General features: G+C 47.6%; 1 protein-coding gene across 5 annotated transcripts in view; it reads right to left on the bottom strand.

Annotated features, from left to right (window-relative positions):
- The window catches only part of PCNT (pericentrin), a 105,337-nt gene extending 94,054 nt beyond the window's left edge, over window positions 1–11,283 (bottom strand). For 4 of the 5 annotated variants that reach the window (XM_073646758.1, XM_073646757.1, XM_073646760.1 and 1 more), the window contains exons 1-3: window positions 11,124–11,283; window positions 7,534–7,716; window positions 3,618–3,773 (exon numbers count right to left, since the gene is read on the bottom strand). In XM_073646758.1, the coding sequence (XP_073502859.1) occupies window positions 3,618–3,773; window positions 7,534–7,716; window positions 11,124–11,183 (399 nt within the window). In that variant the 5' untranslated portion in view covers window positions 11,184–11,283. The remainder of the gene's footprint in view (window positions 1–3,617; window positions 3,774–7,533; window positions 7,717–11,123) is intronic. The other variant, XM_073646761.1, reaches the window with a different exon arrangement.
- Window positions 11,284–20,571: the final 9,288 nt, after the last annotated feature.

Here is a 20,571-nt window from a genome sequence, read left to right on the forward strand (position 1 = left end):
TGGTCAGGATTTGTGGTGTCGGGATCGTTCAAGGAATCCCCTGGGCTAGATTGTTTATGTTCCCCCACCACTCTAGGGAAAGTGTGGTTTCTGCAGATAGCGTTAACAGCCCTTCTAAACGCCCTTTTAGGGCTTTTTCTGCCTCTAGGATTTCCCACTGAAGGGACCTGGTATGTATTTGCGCCCACTGGATGGCCGGAAAGCATGCTGTCAGGGAGCCTAGAAGGAACATGGCTTTCCGAAGGGACATAGACGGGTGGGACTTTGCCCGTGAAATCTGGCCTATGATTTTGTGAATTTTCCCTAAGGGGAGACGACACTCCTGCCTTTTTGAATCTAGCACGATGCCTAGGTATTCCTGTATCTGGCATGGTTCTGTTTTGGACTTTTTTAGATTCAAAAGCCATCCTAAGAAAGTCAAGGAATCCATGACCTTTTCCAGATGGGATTTGCAGTCTAGGAAGGAGCAGCCTATTACCAGGAAGTCATCTAGGTATGGGACGACAAGAGTGTTTTGTTCCCTTAGATGAGCCATCACTTCTGCAACAACTTTGGTGAAAACCCTTGGGGCTACGGCGATGCCGAATGGGAGGGGCGTATATTGATAGTGTTTGACCACTCCTCCCATAGGAACTGCTACTCTGTGGAACATCTGGTAGTCTTTGTGTATCGGGACATGATAATAAGTGTCTTTTAGATCCAGGACGGCCATGAAACAACCGGGAAACAGCATTTTTACTGAATATTTTATGGTTTCCATTTTGAAGGCCTCCACCTTCAAAAGTTTGTTCAGCTTTTTTAGATTCACAATTGTCCTGTACGTCCCATCTGTTTTTTTCCTCAGAAATAATGGAGAATAGAAGTCCATGCCTTTCTCCTCCCCCGACACTTCCTGAAGGACAGTTTTTCTCTACCAGTCCCCGTATTTCCTGCTCCAAGGCCAGTTGCTCCTCGTTTGAAGACCTTTCGGGGGTTATAACAAAGTTTTGCTGAGGGATTTTGAGGAATTTGAGTTTCATGCCTGATTGTATTAGGCTCAGAACCCATGAGCTGTTGGATATTAGCTCCCAGGCCGGGAGAAAGCTTGATAGCCTTCCCCCCACCTGGGGAAAATCTTCATTGGGGGGTGGGGGGGGGGGGGCTTTCTGTTATCATTAGAGGGTTTGTTAAATAGGAACCCTTTGGTCTTCCTTCTCCTGTCTTCCCACCTATCCTGCTCTTCAGGGGGTTTCCTACGGATAAACCTTCTACTCCAAAAGAGTTTCCTGTAAGCAGTGTTAGATAGGATAGGGAACCGCTTCTTATTGTCCCCTGCCTTATCCAAGATGTCATCAAGGGCGGCCCCAAATAGAAACTCGCCCTCACAGGGGATGGAGCACAATCTAGATTTGGTCTGTAGATCCCCAGGCCAACATTTGAGCCAGAGGGCTCGTCTAGCCGCGTTAGCAAGCCCTGCCGCTCTAGCACCTAACCTGACGGAGTCCGCCGAGGCGTCAGCAAGGGAGGCCGCTGCCCCTTTCATTACCGGGATAGCTTCAAGGATTGTGCCTCTAGATATTTTATGCCTCAGTTGAGATTCGAGCTGATCCAGCCAGACCATTAAAGACCTGGCCGTACATGTGGCAGCTACTGCAGGTTTTAACCTCCCCCCAGCGGCTTCCCAGGAACCCTTTAGGAAGGTGTCTGCCTTTTATCTATGGGGTCTTTTAAGACACCCATGTCCTCAAATGGAAGGGAGTATTTCTTTGAGGCTTTGGCTATAGAAACTTCCAGTTTTGGTGCCTTTTCCCAAAAGGAACATGCAGGGTCTTCAAACGGGTATTTTCGTTTAGGGGAAAGGAAGCCCTTCCTCTCCGGTCTTTTCCACTCTTTCTTAATCAGAGAGTGAACATGTTCGTTGAGTGGAAAAGAACTCCACTTTTTTTGCTCTAGACCGCTGAACATTACGTCTTGGATGGATTTTTTGGGCCGGGGATCAGCTAATCCCATAGTAGACCTGACTGCTTTGATGAGGCTGTTTCCTCAATAGGGAAACAGCTCCGTCCTCCTTTATCTGTAGACGAGGAAGAGAAGGAGGAAGAAATGGAAGTGTCCGAATCTCTGCCATCCTCAGAACTGCTAGATTTGGACTCGGGTAATATGTTTTTAGTTTTCCTTAACCTTTTGCCCCCCTGAAAAGATTTAAAGGTGTTTTCAACCTGTGATTTAATTAGGTTTCTAAGCTCAGAGGCAAATCTCAGGGTTCCCTCGCATATAGTCTGCTCAATGCAGGAGCTGCAGCGTCTCTTATCCCAAGTAGTGGGCAAGGCTTCAGTGCATAGTGCACAAGTCCTATTTTTTGTTTTCCCTGTACTCTTTTTTCCCCTATCGGAGACAAAAAGAGAGAGAGCAAGGGCCCCTAGTTACAAAGTGGACTTTCACAAAGCTCACTTACCAACCAGACGAAAGAGCGGGTACCGGTTCAGGAGTTGGAGCCATCTTTGTAGACGGAGTCCTCCTGGAAGATGCTGAAGTGGAATCCTTGCTGCGCTCCGACGACCTGCCGGAGCGCCCGCTTCCACTGTTACGGTCCTGGTGCCCCGTTCCTTCCGGCTTCTTTTTTCGTTGGGTTGGCAGTGGTGGTGGCAACTGCAGCTCTTGCTCCTCAGGCAGCTCTCGGTCACTCATTATTATTTTTTATTATCACCTCCGCAACCAGGGGGGTCCAGCACCGATCCTCGGCGGGCCCTGTCTTCTTCGTCTGGACCCCCCTCCGCACACCCTAAAGGCCCACTGACCCTAGCGGTGGCGCATCAGGACACCGCACCAGCCGAGGCAGGGGGACTCCCGCTGCCTGGATCGGACTGGCAGGGCCTGGCATCCCACGACGTCCATCTTCTGGCACCCCGCAGGTATGCCTCCTCCGGACTGTAGGATCCCGTCAAGGACAGGAAACTAACTGATGCGGGAGAGAGGCATCGCCCTTTTATCTGTAGGTTTCCTGTCCTTGAAGGGCGGATCCCCTCTCTTCGTGGTGCCGTCATGGGGGAAGGAGAAAAATACAATTTTAAAGCACACTAACAGCTACATTTATTTTAAAAAAAAAATTTGTTTGTTTTTCGCTCTTTTTTGGCCAGGTGATTTTGTACAGCATAATGAATGCTGGACAACAAAACAAAAAGGTGGAACAACAATTTTTTTTTCTGCAATACTTTTCCAATATGGTAAAATTAATTGTGTAATTCAAACCTAGAACTCACCTCACAAGAAAAAAAAAAAAAAAAAAAACCTCATGGTCGATGTTGATGTTTTTCAGCACCCAAAGTAAAATTGCTATCATAAAAAGCATTTGTATAGAGCCAGCAAGCATCAGAGCTGAACCTCACCGATCTCCATTACCTGAATCTATCCCACTTATAAAAGGAGCCGTTCAAGTAATAAAAAGTTGGCAGTTCTCAACTAAACAGGCTCCTACTTGTTATTCTACTGTGTAACTGTAGAAAGCCTACAAAAAAAAAAAAAAGTCATCGCAACTTTTTTTAACAAACAAAAAACACACACACACACACACACACACACACACACTTTAAAATTACTGCAAAAGAAAAGATAAGACACAAAAAAAAAAAAAACAGTACCTTATGTAGATCAGTTGACAAATTATCTTTCAATGGTGTTTGTAGGTCTGAGAGACCCTCTGCACAGCCAATGGCATCAGGATTTAGTCCGAGTTTGGCTTCAAAGTCTGTCATCTTCTCCTGCCAGTCAGGCACATCCAATAAACTGGTTATGCCCTGTTAAAAGGAATATTTAATAGAATAACTTTCATTTATGTATAATTACCCCCCAGGTGTTGAAACCATTTTTTAAATATTCCTCATTTCCCCAGTTTGCTTCCTATTGTCCCAAACATTATGCTGCAGTGATGATTAAATGCCCAGCTCATGCTCCATTAGAAGCTACTTTCAACTGCTGCTCAGCAAAATCCACACAGTACAGAGTACAACTTTCTCTGCCAGAGCCTCTACTCAGACGGATAACTGAGGATCTTAGCTGAGCAACAGTTGAAAGCAGCTTCTAAAGGAGCATGAACTGGGCATTGAAACAGCACTGCAGTGAAATATATGGGAGAAAAGGAAGCAAAATAAATCTCTATACACGTCTTTTAAGGAGTTTTAGGAATAGAAAATGGAATTCACTCCCAAAACAAATCTGATGCAAACAGGGGTCCATGTGGTTTCAGTTGTGTGTGTTTTTTTTTTTATTAGAATGGAATGAAAAGCAGAGTTGCAGAACTTTTTCTTCCATCCTAAAAACACACATAATTGAGCAGAGATCATCCACAAAAGCTACATTAGCTATTCAACTGAACAGAAGTAACTAATTCTCTAAGCCACTGTATGTGGTAAGTCCATCTTCCAAAGCCCTCAAGAGATCAGAAGACAGAAAAGGGGGAAAAAAAAAAAAAAGAAGTTCACCCCAATTTGGTTAATAGCAGCTATTGCTACAGACAAGCCACTGGGGCCCTTCATTACACAAGTCACCAAGGGTCCTACAATTCAGATACCACGGGTCAAACAATGATAGCGTTTCGAGCTTTCACATTGCGTTCTGGCACCCGTTCGTTGGTCCAGTCGGGTCTTCCATTCAAACACGCTGCAAAGCGGCCGAATGCGCCAACGGCGACATAGACTATAATGGTGCTGGCAGAGCGAACATGCTCTCTGACATGCATAATTTTTGGCCGTATACACCAACTAGACGCGGCCGGACACTCAGACATAGTAGACAGTTATTGTGGTTAGAATCAAGATTGCTTCTTCCTCGACTGTTATGATCATCCTAAAGTAAAACTTTACTATCTCAATGACAGAGCTGTCATACACACATCTACAATCATTGTGCCTGGCAGACAGGATTTTTTAGCACATCAGACCAACTGGCCTTTAACGCACAATAATTTTGGTCCGATTGTCAATTTCTGCCCAAAGGCACACTTAGGCTGGGCTTACACATTAGATGGCTGTCGGCTGAACGTTGCTCTGACCGATCGTTTGGCTGACTGTCATGTCAAAGTGCACAGGAGAGCTCGCTCGACCGAGTGATCGTATTCTATATGAGAAAGCCACAGAGCGATATGTCGGCCGGCAGCTTATCTCCAGGAGAACAATGCGAATGGCAGTCCGAAATCAGATATTCACAATCAATAACCCTCCCGACCTTCAGCCGCCCAACACTCAGATAAATATTAGACTGTCGGTCAAAACTATAGATACCGGTGGGTTTGGTCAACTTTAGTCTAATGTGTATGGGGACCTTTAGTGCCATCTCAGCTACTAGTGGCTTCAGACATGAATATGGTTTTATTTGCACAGGCCACAGAAGGTCAGCATTAAGGAAATAACCAGCATAACTCCTATTCACTTATACGGAGGTTACAGAAACATAATGCAGTCAGCTTAGCTGTTTCCTGATGCCAGTGCACACAGAAAGCCCAAACTGCGCCATTCATTTACTTTGTTTCTCTTTGTAATGCAAGGTCATATTGCAGTAAACTCCAACCTGACTATGAACAGTTGCCACATTAACAATGACCGACACACTGAGGCCATGTGCAGAAGTGGCAGATTTATTGGGGATTTTGCACTACAAGACTCTGGAATGGGATTAAAAAAAAAAAAATACTCACAAGTTGCCTTTTAGGTTGTAGTCAGATTTACTCATTGTAATGCTAAGACTGAAATTAGCAGCAAGTTCACCTGTAATATGTATAGTGTTGTGGAGGCAATCACTGTGCATTAGCCATCGCTCATATCAGGCAGCACATCAGTGACCGTAAAAGGCAGTCGTCCAGACAGCACAGCTCCAGACATCCACCATGCAGAGAAATACTACAGACCACCATCCTTCACCTAAGAGGACAAAATCCACGTGGTGTAGAAAACCCACAGAAGGGGCTTCATGTAATGTGCTCTCAAGGATCGCTGGGTCCCTGTAGTTGGACTTCCACCAATCCTAGGTGATGGCATATTGCTGTGAAATTAGAATACCACCTCCATGGACTTTTTTTTACTTTAATTTGCGGCTAAAAAACATAGTTTCAGAAACAAATTTGCAGTTCGCTTTTTAATGCATCTGTGTTGCATAGTTTACGGTTGGCAGCAGAATAAGTAAGGTCTCGGTCACACGGGCATTAAACATCCATGTGCTGTCCATATGCAAAACGGGTAACATACAGACAGCAGGAGGACCAATGCAAGTCAATGAGGTAATTTACAAACTTTTAATTATTTATTTATTTTAAACATACAGAGCGATTGTCTGCATAAAATCAAAAAAACAAAGCATGCACTACATTAATCCATATTCGAAATAGAACTTGCCCATTATAAGTCATTGGGTGCACAAAAGATGGATCACGTGCGGGTTACCATCATGCATTTTTGACGGATCCATTCCAATTATTACGATAATAAAAGGTCAAGTAAGTTTTCCTATTTGCCAAATTGCTCAAGTAAATTAAAAAGGATGCCATACGGATTTTAAACATGGACACACAAATGGCATTCAGATTGATGACAATGCAGATGTGAAAGAGTCAAGGAATTTTTTTTGTGCATGAAGAATTAATAATTTTTCATACACTCGTCTGTATTTGGCCTTAAAGCATCACTCCATTCCCTGCCTATAGTATTAGGGTTTGTGCACACATTGCGTTTGCTATGTAATTTTGTCAAAAAACTTGACTGATTTCGTGATGCCAGCAGTGTGAATGAGAACCCTAAAGTCTCATGCACACGGTGCTTATTTGTGACTTATAGATTTGGAGCAGATTTAAATCTGCAGCATGTCAATTCTTTCCGCGTTTTTTGCTGCAGATTTCGCCCATACTAATAAGTGGGGAAAAATCAGCAACAAAAAAAAAAAAAGTAAAACACTAGGCACAAAAAAGCACGTATTTTAGGGTAAGTTTTATCCTGCCAATAGATGCAGAAATGGAGCAAAAATTTCTGCACCAAATACCTATACTTACCAGCCGCAGTCTTGATCTTTTATTGGCACCGCTGCGGTTGATCTTCTGCAGGTTGTGACCTGCTGGATCGCTCCAATATTTGCTGGGTGAGCCGGTAATCACTACTCAATGTATGTCTATGAGAGCAAGAACGAGGGTCTCAAAGAACTAAGTTCAGCAATGGTGACAGATACCCCTGAGCTCCAGTCAGTCAGAAGTTGTGGTCACAAGATGGTGGGCCGGAATCGGAGCGGCGCTTGGAAAAGCTGAAAAAAGTGGCTGGTAAGTATAATGGGGTCAGGGACCTTTGATTAGTGGCACCACTCCAGCGCGGAAATAAGATCTCTTATCTGTCTTTTTCTGAGCGCTTCTAAGCTGATTTATGATCAGAGATCACATCAAAGTTGAAAGTGTAGAGAAACAAAGAGCCTCTTAAAAATTTTGCACTGTCTGGATTTTTAACGTAACAATTGTAAAAATGATTTTTAGCTCCAAATACATTAATTTAAGTAGAACAAAAATAAAATTACAAAAAGCCTTACGTCTGACGTGATATCTTTAGTTTCCAGCACTGGATCAGTTTTTTCATATTCTACTTTGACTAAAGTGTCGTCCTCCTCCTTCGAAACGTCATTCGTGTGTGCAGCCTTATTCTTCCTCTTCGGCGTTTTTTTCTGCGCTTTTGAGCTTTCCCCTTTTGTTTTGCGCTGTCTGAAGTGAGCGAGCTGCAAAGGAACGTAAAAAGGAGAGGTAGAGCAAAACACAAGTTAGGAAAAGGTAACACGGCCACAAAATGGTCATCGTTTTCATATAAAAGAGTAAATGGGCGTTAAAAAATTAAACCGGGTGCACTGTCTTCAGTCTTCAGAGCAGTATCGCCCATCAGCACGCATTATTCAATGAAGTCTAGTGAAAAATCCTCAATGAGTGAACAGAAGACAAAAATCACATAAGGTAACCTAAACGCCTCACTACACTTAAGGCATAAGAAGATTGAGATGGATTAGGGATTTAGATGACCACCGGCCTCAATAATACACTAACATGGCTAGCAGAACTCAGAAAAGAGCTTGAAAATAAAGCAAGGGGTGCGAGAGAGATCATATAAAAAATAAAAAAAATATTATCTTAAAAAAAAAAAAAGCAAACAATGTATGAGATCAATGGAAAACATTTCAAGTTATAAAAAAAAAGCAGCATGAGAATAAATACATTTTAAAATATTGCCAGTGGTGTATAAGTGTTCCATGCAATTTTTATTGCTTTATAAAACAACAACACACATTTACTAGTGTGGTTGTACAGGAAATCTGATATTGCAACTTGTGGCAATTTAATTAAGACAAATATTTACATCTAGGCTATGTGCCCACGATGCAGAAATGCTCCGGATTTTTTCCTGAGCGTTTCTGCATCTCCCTGGCAGAAAAAACGCATGTGGATTGTACATGCGGATTGTACATGCGTTTTTCCTGCCAGGGACATGCGGATGTGAAGCGTTCTTCACTTGCATTTCCGCATGCGGATTATCAAGCGCTTTTCCAAGTGATTTTAGCATCACTTGGAAAGTGCTTGACAACTTGGTCACACTATATAAATCCATGCAACCGGCATGGATTTATATAGTGTGACCCCAAAGAATGTCAAAAAATAAAAAAAAAAATCTATACTTACCTTCCGATGGCCCCCGGAGTCTTGCTTCGCTCCGTCCTGGCTGCAGGCAGCTTGCGGTACACTACACTGAAGGATCTGCCGGCAAGCGAAGACAAGGAGAACGGGGGCCGTCAGAAGGTAAATATAATATTTATTTTTTATTTTATTCTTTTTTTCACAGGTTCTATGGTACCTGGGTCTGGAGGAGAGTCTCCTCTTCTCCAAACCCGGGTACCATCCGCACATTGAAACGCATATTATCCGTGTGTGCAAATGTGCTGACACGGATAATATGTGTTTCAATGCAAGTCAATGGCGGCAATTACACTGCCTGTCCGCAAAATTAATGGACATGCTGCGTATTTTTCCGCAATGATAATCCGCACACCACAATGCGGATTATCATTGGGGAACATAGCAGACCTTCTACCAAGCGTTTCTGCCGCTGCAGAAACGCTTAAACGCATCGTGGGTGCACAACCTTAGAGACTTGTGGGCCTCACTAGGCACATTTCCAAAATGTCCAAAAGAGGGAGGTGACTTTCAAGAGTCTAAAACTGATACTTTAATTATTGATTTAAAAAAGTTAAGACAACTTCCGGGAAGTTTGTGCAGGATGCACCAAATTTAAGGCTGTGTGCCATCCTGCAGTTTCACAGAGGGCTGTGAGATAATACGTTTTTTCCATTTTTCCATGCACAGAGCCTATAGTATGTAGGGAGATTCTCTGGACATGTACTTTAATGTTCCCAAGGCCCAGACAGCGCCCCCCCCCCACCTTTCCCAAAAAAAGTTTGTTCTTTCGGCCCGTCTGGTCAGTATGCGGCTGCTTACCATTTACTTCGTAGAGTTTCGTATACAGAGAGCCAGAGCACACAAAATAAAAACAAAAAAAAAGACACCATATACTATATAAGGTATACTTTGTTTTGCAATGTCTCTATGGGGAACAGATCAGAAGGAAAAAAAAGCTAAAAGCTATTAGGTGTCCAACTGATTGTCGGGTGCTGCCAAAGGAAAGACAATAAAATAATTATTTCGTAACCATATGGGCAGAAAATAAAATTTGTTGTTATTTTATTGCAAAGAATATATAAAAACAACTGGATATCAGGCGTTATCCTCCTGTAGGACGCATGTTACACCTGTACATAACTCGGTTATTAGCTTCCGGTGTCGTCTAACTCTTTGGAGCAACTGCGGATTATCACATCTGTAATATCTGTAACTAGTTACACCGAATCAATCACAAGGTTTAATTATTTGTCCTGCTGTGGACAATTTTTCTTGTGGAAAAACGAAGTAGTAGGTGGATGAAATGTGTTCATTATTTTAATCTGCGCCATGGTTCATAGAGTCTCCTAGGTTTCCATCTCGAGTACAGGAGCCGACGCTGACAAATCACATTATGACCTACAGCCCTGGATCCTACAGCCCAGGAGACACCACCGACCACGGCCGCCCTGAGAAAGATTGTCAGTTCAAGTCAGGGCCAGCAATGAGCGAACCTGGGCAAGTGCAGTGATATATAGCACAGCAGCGTATTGTACAAGGGATCCCAGGCTCATGTCTCCCGGGTGGAGCATTTCCAACTGTCCAGAAATACCTGCACCATCAGTAAAATAGGGACCTTCTTTACTCTCACCATAAAGAACAATAACGTTTATGGATTCGTGATTTTTAAGCTGGAGAAACTTCAATATTATAGCTGTAATAACCAATTTACAGTCACAGTGAACACAACTGTCTCCATATTAGTAGACATGCAGCACTTATCTTAATGATTCATTATGGCATTACAACGTGAAAGGCATAAAAAATTATGGCTGAAGGAAAAAAAAAAATTACAATTTTACATGCGCCCCCTACTTAAAACAATAGGGTTGTATCTGCAGTACCCGGACGCAGCCACTAAACAGTGGGGGGAGCTGTGTAGTTCAGCCCTACAAGTGATCGCTTCTGGCTGTCGCCAGCACCAAGCAGATTGATGTGGGTGAGAGGTGTCGCACCGCAGCCAATCTTAGGGCTCGTTCACACACACACACACACACACACACACACACACACACACACACACACACACACACACACGACCTGATACAATCATATTGACCAAAATATAATAAAGATGGAAAGAGAGGAGGAAAAGACAAAGCAAAGAGAGGCCCTATGGGTCTGTCACCCAGGGCCCCAGATAAAACTGAAGCAGGTTCTAAAGCGACTTAAAAAGACGAGAAACAACCCAACAGTGCCCTCATCCTGAGACAAGTCTAGTCCTTAGAAATCGTACGATCTGATCGCACTGTCACACAGCAGTCGGCCGATCAGTCCTCGGTGATCTCAGAGCGATGGACGGTACCGCAGATAAAACCGCAGGAGAAGAGCAGCAGCACCAGAAGTTTGAGCAAAGCGCAAAACAAAACCACCTGCGGCTCCGCCGGCTGCCCGGCCTCACAGCAGCACAGAGGAGGCCGCTCACCTTCTCCCGGCCAGCCTGCAGCTTCTTGCTCCGCTGCTCGTCCTCGGCCCTCTCCTCCATACTTTGCACTAACTGTCACTTATAAGAACCAACATGGCGCTAACCTGCCCGCCTCATCCGCCAAAAAGAATACACAGTCGTTACAAAGTTTTAGCCAATCAGCTCCGAGCTAGCGGTTATGACCACGCCTACAAAACGAACTTGTACCACTGAGATCTGATTGGAGGGGAGTTCAGGGTTCGCACCGCCCCCTCGGAGGGCGTGTCCCTAGTTACTATGGTGATTGAATTCCTGAGGAACGAGCTTATGGACGCTTCTTCCGCAACTTTCCTGTGCGGACACGCCCCCTTTACTAGACAACCAATCAGAGACGTGCGTATGGCTAACCGGGAAATATAAGTTCCGTTCAGTTGGGGTGACGAGGAGGGCAGATGCCGGTCCTTGGCGCTGACGGGCGAATACGTGTCAATTTGGGTCACGGTTCTGTTACTGGAAGATCAATGTCACAGTCGCCATAGGGAGTGATTACCGGCTGTAGCATTTGTCATGTCCATACTGGGGTTCCAGAGACTTTATAATCTTTATAGTTTGGGAGGTGAAATAACGAAAAAAATGAAATAAAAAATGTGATTCTGTTTTGTTATAACATTCCAGAAAGAGTGCAGCAATTTGAACTTTTTTTCTATTTATACATATAGATTTATTCCACTCACTTATATAGCAACATTAATTCCACAGTGCATTATATATATATATACACAGGGTGGTCCAAAAGTAGGTGGACAGAAAGTGTAATATAATGTCCCTGTGCTGAGATAATCTTATAAATGTGCCCCTGCTGTGTACTGTGTAATGGCTGTGTCTGACTGTATAGGAACATGGTCTGATCATACCACAGCTCCTGGGCAGGGGAGGAAGCAAAATAATATACAGACATTACAGCAGGGGATCACAGCTGATTCTTTTTGTGAGGTAAAGCATTTCCCTGCCTGTTTTTAAACAATGTTTTTCTTCAAAGAAAAAATCAGCTGTGATCCAGTGCTGTAATGTCTGTATACTCTCCTGCCCAGGAGATGTGGTATGATCAGACCATGTTCCTGCACGGTCAGACACAGCCATTACACAGTACACAGCAGGGGCACATTTATAGATTATCTCAGCACAGGGACATTATATTACACTTTCTGTTCACTTACTTTTGGACCACCCTGTATATACACACACACACACACACACACACACACACATGTGCATCTCACAAAATTAGAATATCATAAAAAAGTTAATTTATTTTAGTTCTTCAATACAAAAAGTGAAACTCATATTATATAGAGTCATTACACACAGAGTGATCTATTTCAAGTGTTTATTTCTGTTAATGTTGATGATTATGGCTTACAGCCAATGAAAACACAAAAGTCATTATCTCAGTAAATTAGAATACTTTATAACAACAGCTTGAAAAATGTTTTTAAAATCCGAAATGTTATCCTACTGAAATGTATGTTCAGTAAATGCACTCAATACTTGGTCGGGGCTCCTTTTGCATCAATGCGGCAATGTGGCATGGAGGCGATCAGCCTGTGGCACTGCTGAGGTGTTATGGAAGCCCAGGTTGCTTTGATAGCAGCCTTCAGCTCGTCTGCATTGTTGGGTCTGGTGTCTCTCATCTTCCTCTTGACAATACCCTATAGAGATTCTCTATGGGGTTAAGGTCAGGCGAGTTTGCTGGCCAATCAAGCACAGTGATACTGTTGTGTGTAAACCAGGTATTGGTACTTTTGGCAGTGTGGACAGGTGCCAAGTCCTGCTGGAGAATGACATTTCCATCTCCAAAAAACTTGTCAGCAGCAGGAAGTATAAAGAGCTCTAAAATTTCCTGGTAGACGGCTGCACTGACTTTGGTCTTGATAAAACACAGTGGACCTACACCAGCAGATGACATGGCTCCCCAAACCATCACTGATTGTGGAAACTGCATATGTGGCACCCCAGGGGTCTGGTTTCCACAGTAACAGCGATGTTATGTCTGTGAGCAGGTGGGAGGTCTCTTGGTCAGGGATCCTATGCATGCCACACCTCCTGCCCAGTCCTGGGAGGGGAAGAACTTCCCCTATATAAACCTAGGGCTGAGGCAGGGTTAGTGAGTAGAGAAGAAGTAGAGACAGAGAAGAGCAGCAGATATAGGAGAAGAACATCAGGAGCTCTGTGGGAGCAGTGCTATAAGGAGTCAGGGGCTGGCAGCTGCAGAGCTCGTCCTGACTGAGAAGCTATCACCGGACCCGGAGTCCGAGGCTGTGGGGACTAATCTTTACCCAGCAGCAGAAACCGCCCGGCAGGGGATTTCAGGTCCTCTGGCCAAGAAACCCGAAGGCACGGTCACACGCTTGGGACCAGCACCGCCGTCGTGGAGCGGACGCCACTAGAAGGCCCCGAGTCACCGGCCATACGGGTGAGCACCACACGGTACACTCAGGGACGTGGGCTACTTATACCCGCCTCTAGCAAGGTAGCCAGAAGAGTACAGTCAGTTTGGGAGGCCTACAACTCCGCCTGGCCAGGGGAGATCCCATCTGCTCAAGGACTGACCAGGCCCCGATCGCTAGCCAGTACTCCGGGAGGGTCTATCTTTATCACCAGTAAAGACCCTGAACTACACCGCATCGTCTCTGAGTGATTCCTGCTACCCCCATCATCCACGTCGGCTGCCCTGAGGCCATACCCCTCCCGTTGGGGGTGATACTACCACGCTGCACAATCCTACCACCGGCCTCAGCGGTCTGCCCTGCAGCGGCAGCTCCATAGCTGCATTCAACGGGTGGCGTAGTCGTCCAACATCTACCGCTAATACAACGCCACTTAGTCTGACTCCCTGGGCACGGACCGGGTCACCGCCACGAGACTACAACCCTCAACAGATCCGGCTCCGGGTAAGCTCCTGCATGCGCAACGCTGTGCGACACAGGCCCAGGGGTGCGTCAACTTTTGGCGTAGTCGGCAGGATTTCGTGCCCGCAACCACCGGGTACTGCGTGCCTGAAAAAGACTGTTCAAACTTACCAGTGGTGAAGATTCCCGCCATCCGTGGAGGTTTCCCGCCATCCGGCGCCATCTTCTACCTTCTTCCCGCCATCCGCGAAGTTTTCCCGCCATCCGGCGCCATCTTCTGCCTTCTTCCCGCCATCCGTGGAGTTTTCCCGCCGTTGGACGCCATCTTGAAGACGCCGCGCGGGAAGAAGAGGGGCGTGGACTCCGAAAGCGCGCGAGAACTGAAGCCCCGCCTCACGTCCGGACGTTGCGTAAGGTCCTGGAAGGAGCCCAGCAGACGCCGACGTCACAGGAGCGCGACGGAAGGTCCTCAACCATGACGATCCACTGCGGAGCCGCGGCCTACGGAAGAGGATCATCGCAAGGTAGGCCACGGTCCACTAGGGGGGAGGAAGATGTCGGATACGGAGGAGAGCTTCACTGCCTCAACCCCCGCCAGCGCCACCGCTGCTGCAGTCATGCCTTTCACCATGCCCTATATCCCGGGAGCGGCCTGGCTACCCCAGTACTCAGGGGAGTCACATACCCTGCATGACTTTAGAGAAAAGCTGGATAGCCTCTTCCAGGTGTATCCCCTCACAGAAGAGCAAAAAGTGAGCATCCTGGTGGCCCAATTAACCGGGGCAGTCCAAAGGGAGGTAAAGTCCTGGCCACCTGGGGGAAGGACTGTTGCAGGGATACTAACCCGGCTGAGGGACACCTTTGATACCCGCACCTCAGCCGAGATCAAGCTTAGATTCTACGGGTGCAAGCAGCGAGCACACGAGAGTATAAGGGACTATGCCCTGAACCTACAAGAGGCCCTGAGAGCCATTAAGCAGACCGACCCTGACGGCGTGGGAGACGAGGACAGGCTGTTGACTGAACAATTTATAGAGGGTTTATATTGCAATGCCCACCGAACCCAGTTGCGGGCAATGGCCTTACAGGACCCTCATCTGGGATTTGCACAGTTCAAGGACAGAGCCATCCGGGTGCTCCGAGAACCGGCACCAGGTGGCGTTGTGACCCACAGACGCCCCACTACCACTTACCACCAGGAGGCGGCACCCTTGTCGGCAGGGCCTGTGGGAGCTGATGCGCAGGCTTTGAACAATGACCCGGCTCCAGACCTGCACCATCAGGTCCAAGAGCTAGCTAAAAGCGTTGCCGCACTAACCCGAACTGTGCAGTCTTTACAGGTTTCCACTCCAGGGAAGATCCAGCTGGCATCCGGACCGGAGGACATCCCGTGGCGTCGACCAAGGAGGACCCCACCGGCCAGAGGAAGACCCAGCGACCGATACAACGAGGACGGACAACCCATCTGCCGCCGCTGCAATCAACCCGGACATATGGCAAGGTACTGTCCTTTAAACTGGCACAACCTGGGGTAGAGGGCCAAACCCCAGGAAAAAGATCATCAGGCCCATCGAACTGGCGCGACAAATATGTGGGAGGACGTCCAGTCTTGCCTGTGGTACTGGATGGCATCCCTATGAGTGCCCTACTGGACACCGGGTCACAGGTTACCACTATCCCGTACGTGCTCTTCAAGCAGTACTGGAATGACTCGGATATCACCCGCTACCCTGACGACGATTTGAGTATCATCGCCAGCAATGGTCAGCCCGTGCCACAGATTGGATTTAAAGAGGTGACCATTAAAATCGGTAGAGTTGAACTGGCGGCACAGGGACTGATCATTGTAGACATTGACAAGCACGAGAGTCACCCAAAGATAACTCTAGGAACTAATGTAATTGAAAATTGTCTTGCAGAGGTGATTTTCCTTTTACAGCAGGTTGCCAAGAACGCCAGCTCCGGCCAGCAGCGAGTGCTCCAGAAAGAGATCCGGGCACTGATGCGACGGCAACAGATAGAACTCTCCGGTGGTGAGATTGGTAGCGTAAGAATGTGTGACCCTTTCCCTATTGCCATGCCCCCAAAAAGTGAAATGATGATTTGGTGCCGGGCAGCTATTGGTCTGAGAGGTAGAGATTACCAGGCAATGGTAGAACCAGTTTACTCAGACAGTAGGCCCACCATTTTGACAGCACGGGGGGTGGTCAATGTACGCCATGGGAGGGTGCCCGTTCGCATAATAAATATCGGGAAGAGGGAAGTGTACCTGCCCCGGTATGCCACGCTAGCCAAATTGTATACCATCAATCAAAATTCCATACAGTCCGTAGAACCCTTGCCTCCATCTTCCCCGGAGGAAAGTAACTGCTCTAAGGAAACAATGGAGGACTGGTGTCAGCAACTACATTTGGGTACTGACTCCACTCCCTCACACCAGAGACAGGGAGTCTATCGGGTGGTTCAAGAGTACGAGAGAGTGTTTAGTAAACACCCGTTAGACTTCGGGCGAGTCAAGGGGGTAGAACACCACATCCCCACGGGAGACCATCTTCCCATAAAAGAGAGGTATCGACCCGTACCCCCTGCACACTACCAACACGCCAAGGGGATGCTTAGGGACATGAAGGAGGCTGGGGTGATCAGGGATAGCTGTAGCCCCTGGGCAGCTCCACTAGTCTTAGTCAAAAAGAAAGACAACACCATGAGGATGTGTGTAGATTACCGGAAAATCAACCGTATCACACACAAGGATGCGTACCCCTTACCAAGGATAGAGGAGTCTTTGGCTGCTTTAAGATCTGCTAACTTCTTCTCTACCTTGGATCTCACTAGCGGGTACTGGCAGGTTCCTGTAGCAGAGGCGGACCGGGAGAAGACCGCATTCACCACCCCGATGGGACTTAGCGAGTTTACCTGCATGCCGTTCGGACTCTGTAACGCACCGGGAACCTTCCAACGATTAATGGAGTGCTGTCTGGGCCACAGAAACTTCGAGACGGTCCTGTTGTACCTGGACGATGTCATCGTATATTCCAAGACTTATGAGGACCACCTGAAACACCTGGCGGAAGTGTTCGAAGCTCTGGCAAACTACGGCCTAAAGGTAAAACCCTCCAAGTGTCACCTCCTAAAACCAAAGGTGCAGTACCTGGGACACGTGGTGAGCGCTGACGGAGTGGCTCCCGACCCTGATAAGATCACCGCAATTAAGGAATGGCCAAGTCCCACCAGTGTAAAGGAAGTGCGGCAGTTCCTCGGGTTGGTAGGCTATTATCGCAGATTCATCCCCGGTTTCACCAAAAAGGCAGCTCCTATGCAGGACCTCCTGATAGGCCAGTCCCGGAAGGCCAAGAACCAGAAGCCGCCCTTCAAATGGGAGAAGTTAGAAGAAGAGTCCTTCCGCCAGCTGAAGATGGCCCTCACGGGGGATGAAATCCTGGCGTACCCTGATTACAGCCAGCCCTTTATCCTCTACACCGACGCAAGTAACATCGGGCTAGGAGCCGTACTGTCCCAGATCCAGCAGGGGAAGGAACGAGTAATCGCTTACGCCAGTCGAAAACTGCGACCCACCGAAAGAAACCCTGAGAATTACAGCTCATTTAAGCTAGAGTTCCTGGCAGTGGTGTGGGCAGTCACCGAACGCTTTAAGCACTACCTCGCTTCTTCCCGGTTCACCGTGTACACGGATAACAACCCGTTGACACACCTGGACACGGCAAGACTCGGTGCCCTAGAGCAGAGATGGATGGCCCGTCTGTCCAACTACGAGTTCACAATCAAATACCGGGCAGGACGCTCCAATACCAACGCGGACGCCCTGTCCAGGATGCCAAACCTACCGGACGTAGGAGAAGATCCAGAGGGACTGGAAGAAGTCGAACTCTCCGCGTTCCACCGTCATGGGACTATCCAGTATTCCCATCGGGTAAGGAGTAAGCAAGCCGCTACGTTTAACCCCTTGCCTCACTACAACTGGGAGGAAATGCAAGACAGTGACCCTGCCGTCCGACTGGTGAAGGAGATGCTGACTCGGCCAGAGGCTCGCCTTGACCCAGACGCTCCGGAGGAAGCCAAACAACTGTGGGCTGAGAAGAGTCGACTGTTCCTTTACAAGGGGAAGTTGTGCCACAGAATGGTTAACTCCCGGACGCATGAACTAATCTGGCAAGTAGTGGTGCCAAGAAGAGACGCAGCCATGGTGATGGAGGCATACCACGACGGGGCTGGACACTTCGGATGGAAGAAGCTGGAGTTCCTGCTGCGCGGGCGGTTCCACTGGGTAGGCATGAGGGGAACCATCGAGAGGTGGTGCAGAGACTGTGGCCCGTGCAACCTAAGAAGGAAGGACCGTGCCAGCCAGAAGACCCCCCTTCAGTCCATCGCCACCAAGCAGCCGTTGGAACTGGTAGCCTTGGATCATGTAAAACTGACCCCAAGCAGAAGTGGCTACGTCTACGCGTTAACCATTGTGGATCATTACTCCCGGTTCTTGGTTGTCGTCCCCGTTAAGGACTTAACAGCTCAAACAGCAGCTAGAGCCTTCCAGCAGCACTTCTGCCGTCCACACGGGTACCCGGACCAAGTGCTGACGGACCAGGGACCTGCCTTTGAAGCGGAGGTCTTCCAGGAATTCTGCAATCTGTATGGCTGCCGGAAGATAAGGACGACACCCTATCATCCGCAAACTAATGGACTTTGTGAGAAAATGAACCAGGTGGTAATGGATCTTCTGAAAACGTTGCCCCTGGAAGAACGCAGTCTGTGGCCTGAGAAGCTGCCCGATCTGGTGGACCTATACAACTACATCCCTGTAGGTTCCACCAACTGTACCCCGGCTTACCTAATGAGGGCAAGGCCTGGTAAGCTACCTGTTGACCTGGAGATGGGAGTCCTGACACCCGAGGACACTTCACCGGAAGCAGACTGGGACACAGAGAGGCAGCAGCAGTACCGGAAAGTACAGGAGAGCGTGGAGCAAAGTCTCTGTCTCGCTAGGGAAAGACAAGAGAAAACTTACAACCAGTATGCTCCCGCTGTTCCCCTGGTACCCGGAGAGCAGGTCTTGAAGAGGAAGAGACGGCTCCACAAGTTGGACGACCAGTGGGAGAAGGACCTGTACACCGTACTGCCCTCAAGCCACGATAACCCAAAGGTTTGTACCATCAGTAAAGACGGAGGGGAAACCACAGCCATTGTATCCCGGGATCACCTGAAGAAGTGTCCCGAACAGCTACGGAACCCAGAAGGAGAGCAAGAAGACCCTCGACCCGTAGAGGAAAGGGAAGATATGGTTAGTACTGTGCTCGGAGACTTCCCTCGGTCCTGGACTCAAGTCAATGGTGCAGTTGTGGTACCCGTCCTCACGTTCCTCCAACCAGCATCCCAAGTGCCTACGGAGCAACAGGTAGAGCTGGAAGAGCAGCCGGTCCAGGAGGCAGCAGACTCCACACAAGCAGAACAGGAGGATCAACGCTCTGCTCATAGTGAGCCTGCCGTACCCCTAGTGAGCCAAAGAGCCCGTAGACAGCTGCCCAGTTTACCCTTGACAGCTCCTACACCCTGTAGTTCAGGGCCAGACAGTCAGCTCCATAGGTCCACTAGGGCCACTAGAGGCCAGTTACCCGCACGTTGGAGGATTTGAAGTATTTAAATTGTTTTATTTGTGGTCACCTGTCTGTTACTTGTAAATAATTATGTGTTTCTAGTTAATTTTAGGAGTCCTTGGTGGATTTACCGGGAATCCTTGTACAATTGGTTGGAGCGTAACCTAGGAATGGACTAAAGACTGTTAAGGACTCGGGGCAGGACAGACCCCTACCTGGTTACGTCTCCCTGTTTTGGTGAAATGGACACCTTGCTTTTCTTCAAAACTGCACCCGGTTGCGGACACGCCGTAACCATCTTTATGTATTTTTCTTATTGTATTATTATTATTTATACCTTGTTATGTTTTTCTAAAAAAAAAATATGTTTAGTCCCGGAGTACTAAATTTCACTAGGGGGGGATGTGGCACCCCAGGGGTCTGGTTTCCACAGTAACAGCGATGTTATGTCTGAGAGCAGGTGGGAGGTCTCTTGGTCAGGGATCCTATGCATGCCACACCTCCTGCCCAGTCCTGGGAGGGGAAGAACTTCCCCTATATAAACCTAGGGCTGAGGCAGGGTTAGTGAGTAGAGAAGAAGTAGAGACAGAGAAGAGCAGCAGATATAGGAGAAGAACATCAGGAGCTCTGTGGGAGCAGTGCTATAAGGAGTCAGGGGCTGGCAGCTGCAGAGCTCGCCCTGACTGAGAAGCTATCACCGGACCCGGAGTCCGAGGCTGTGGGGACTAATCTTTACCCAGCAGCAGAAACCGCCCGGCAGGGGATTTCAGGTCCTCTGGCCAAGAAACCCGAAGGCACGGTCACACGCGTGGGACCAGCACCGCCGTCGTGGAGCGGACGCCACTAGAAGGCCCCGAGTCACCGGCCATACGGGTGAGCACCACACGGTACACTCAGGGACGTGGGCTACTTATACCCGCCTCTAGCAAGGTAGCCAGAAGAGTACAGTCA

This window comes from Phyllobates terribilis, unplaced genomic scaffold, assembly GCF_046119375.1.
Source record: "Phyllobates terribilis strain yellow unplaced genomic scaffold, ASM4611937v1 Scaffold_9__5_contigs__length_417890890, whole genome shotgun sequence".
Classification (NCBI taxonomy): Eukaryota; Metazoa; Chordata; class Amphibia; order Anura; family Dendrobatidae; genus Phyllobates; species Phyllobates terribilis.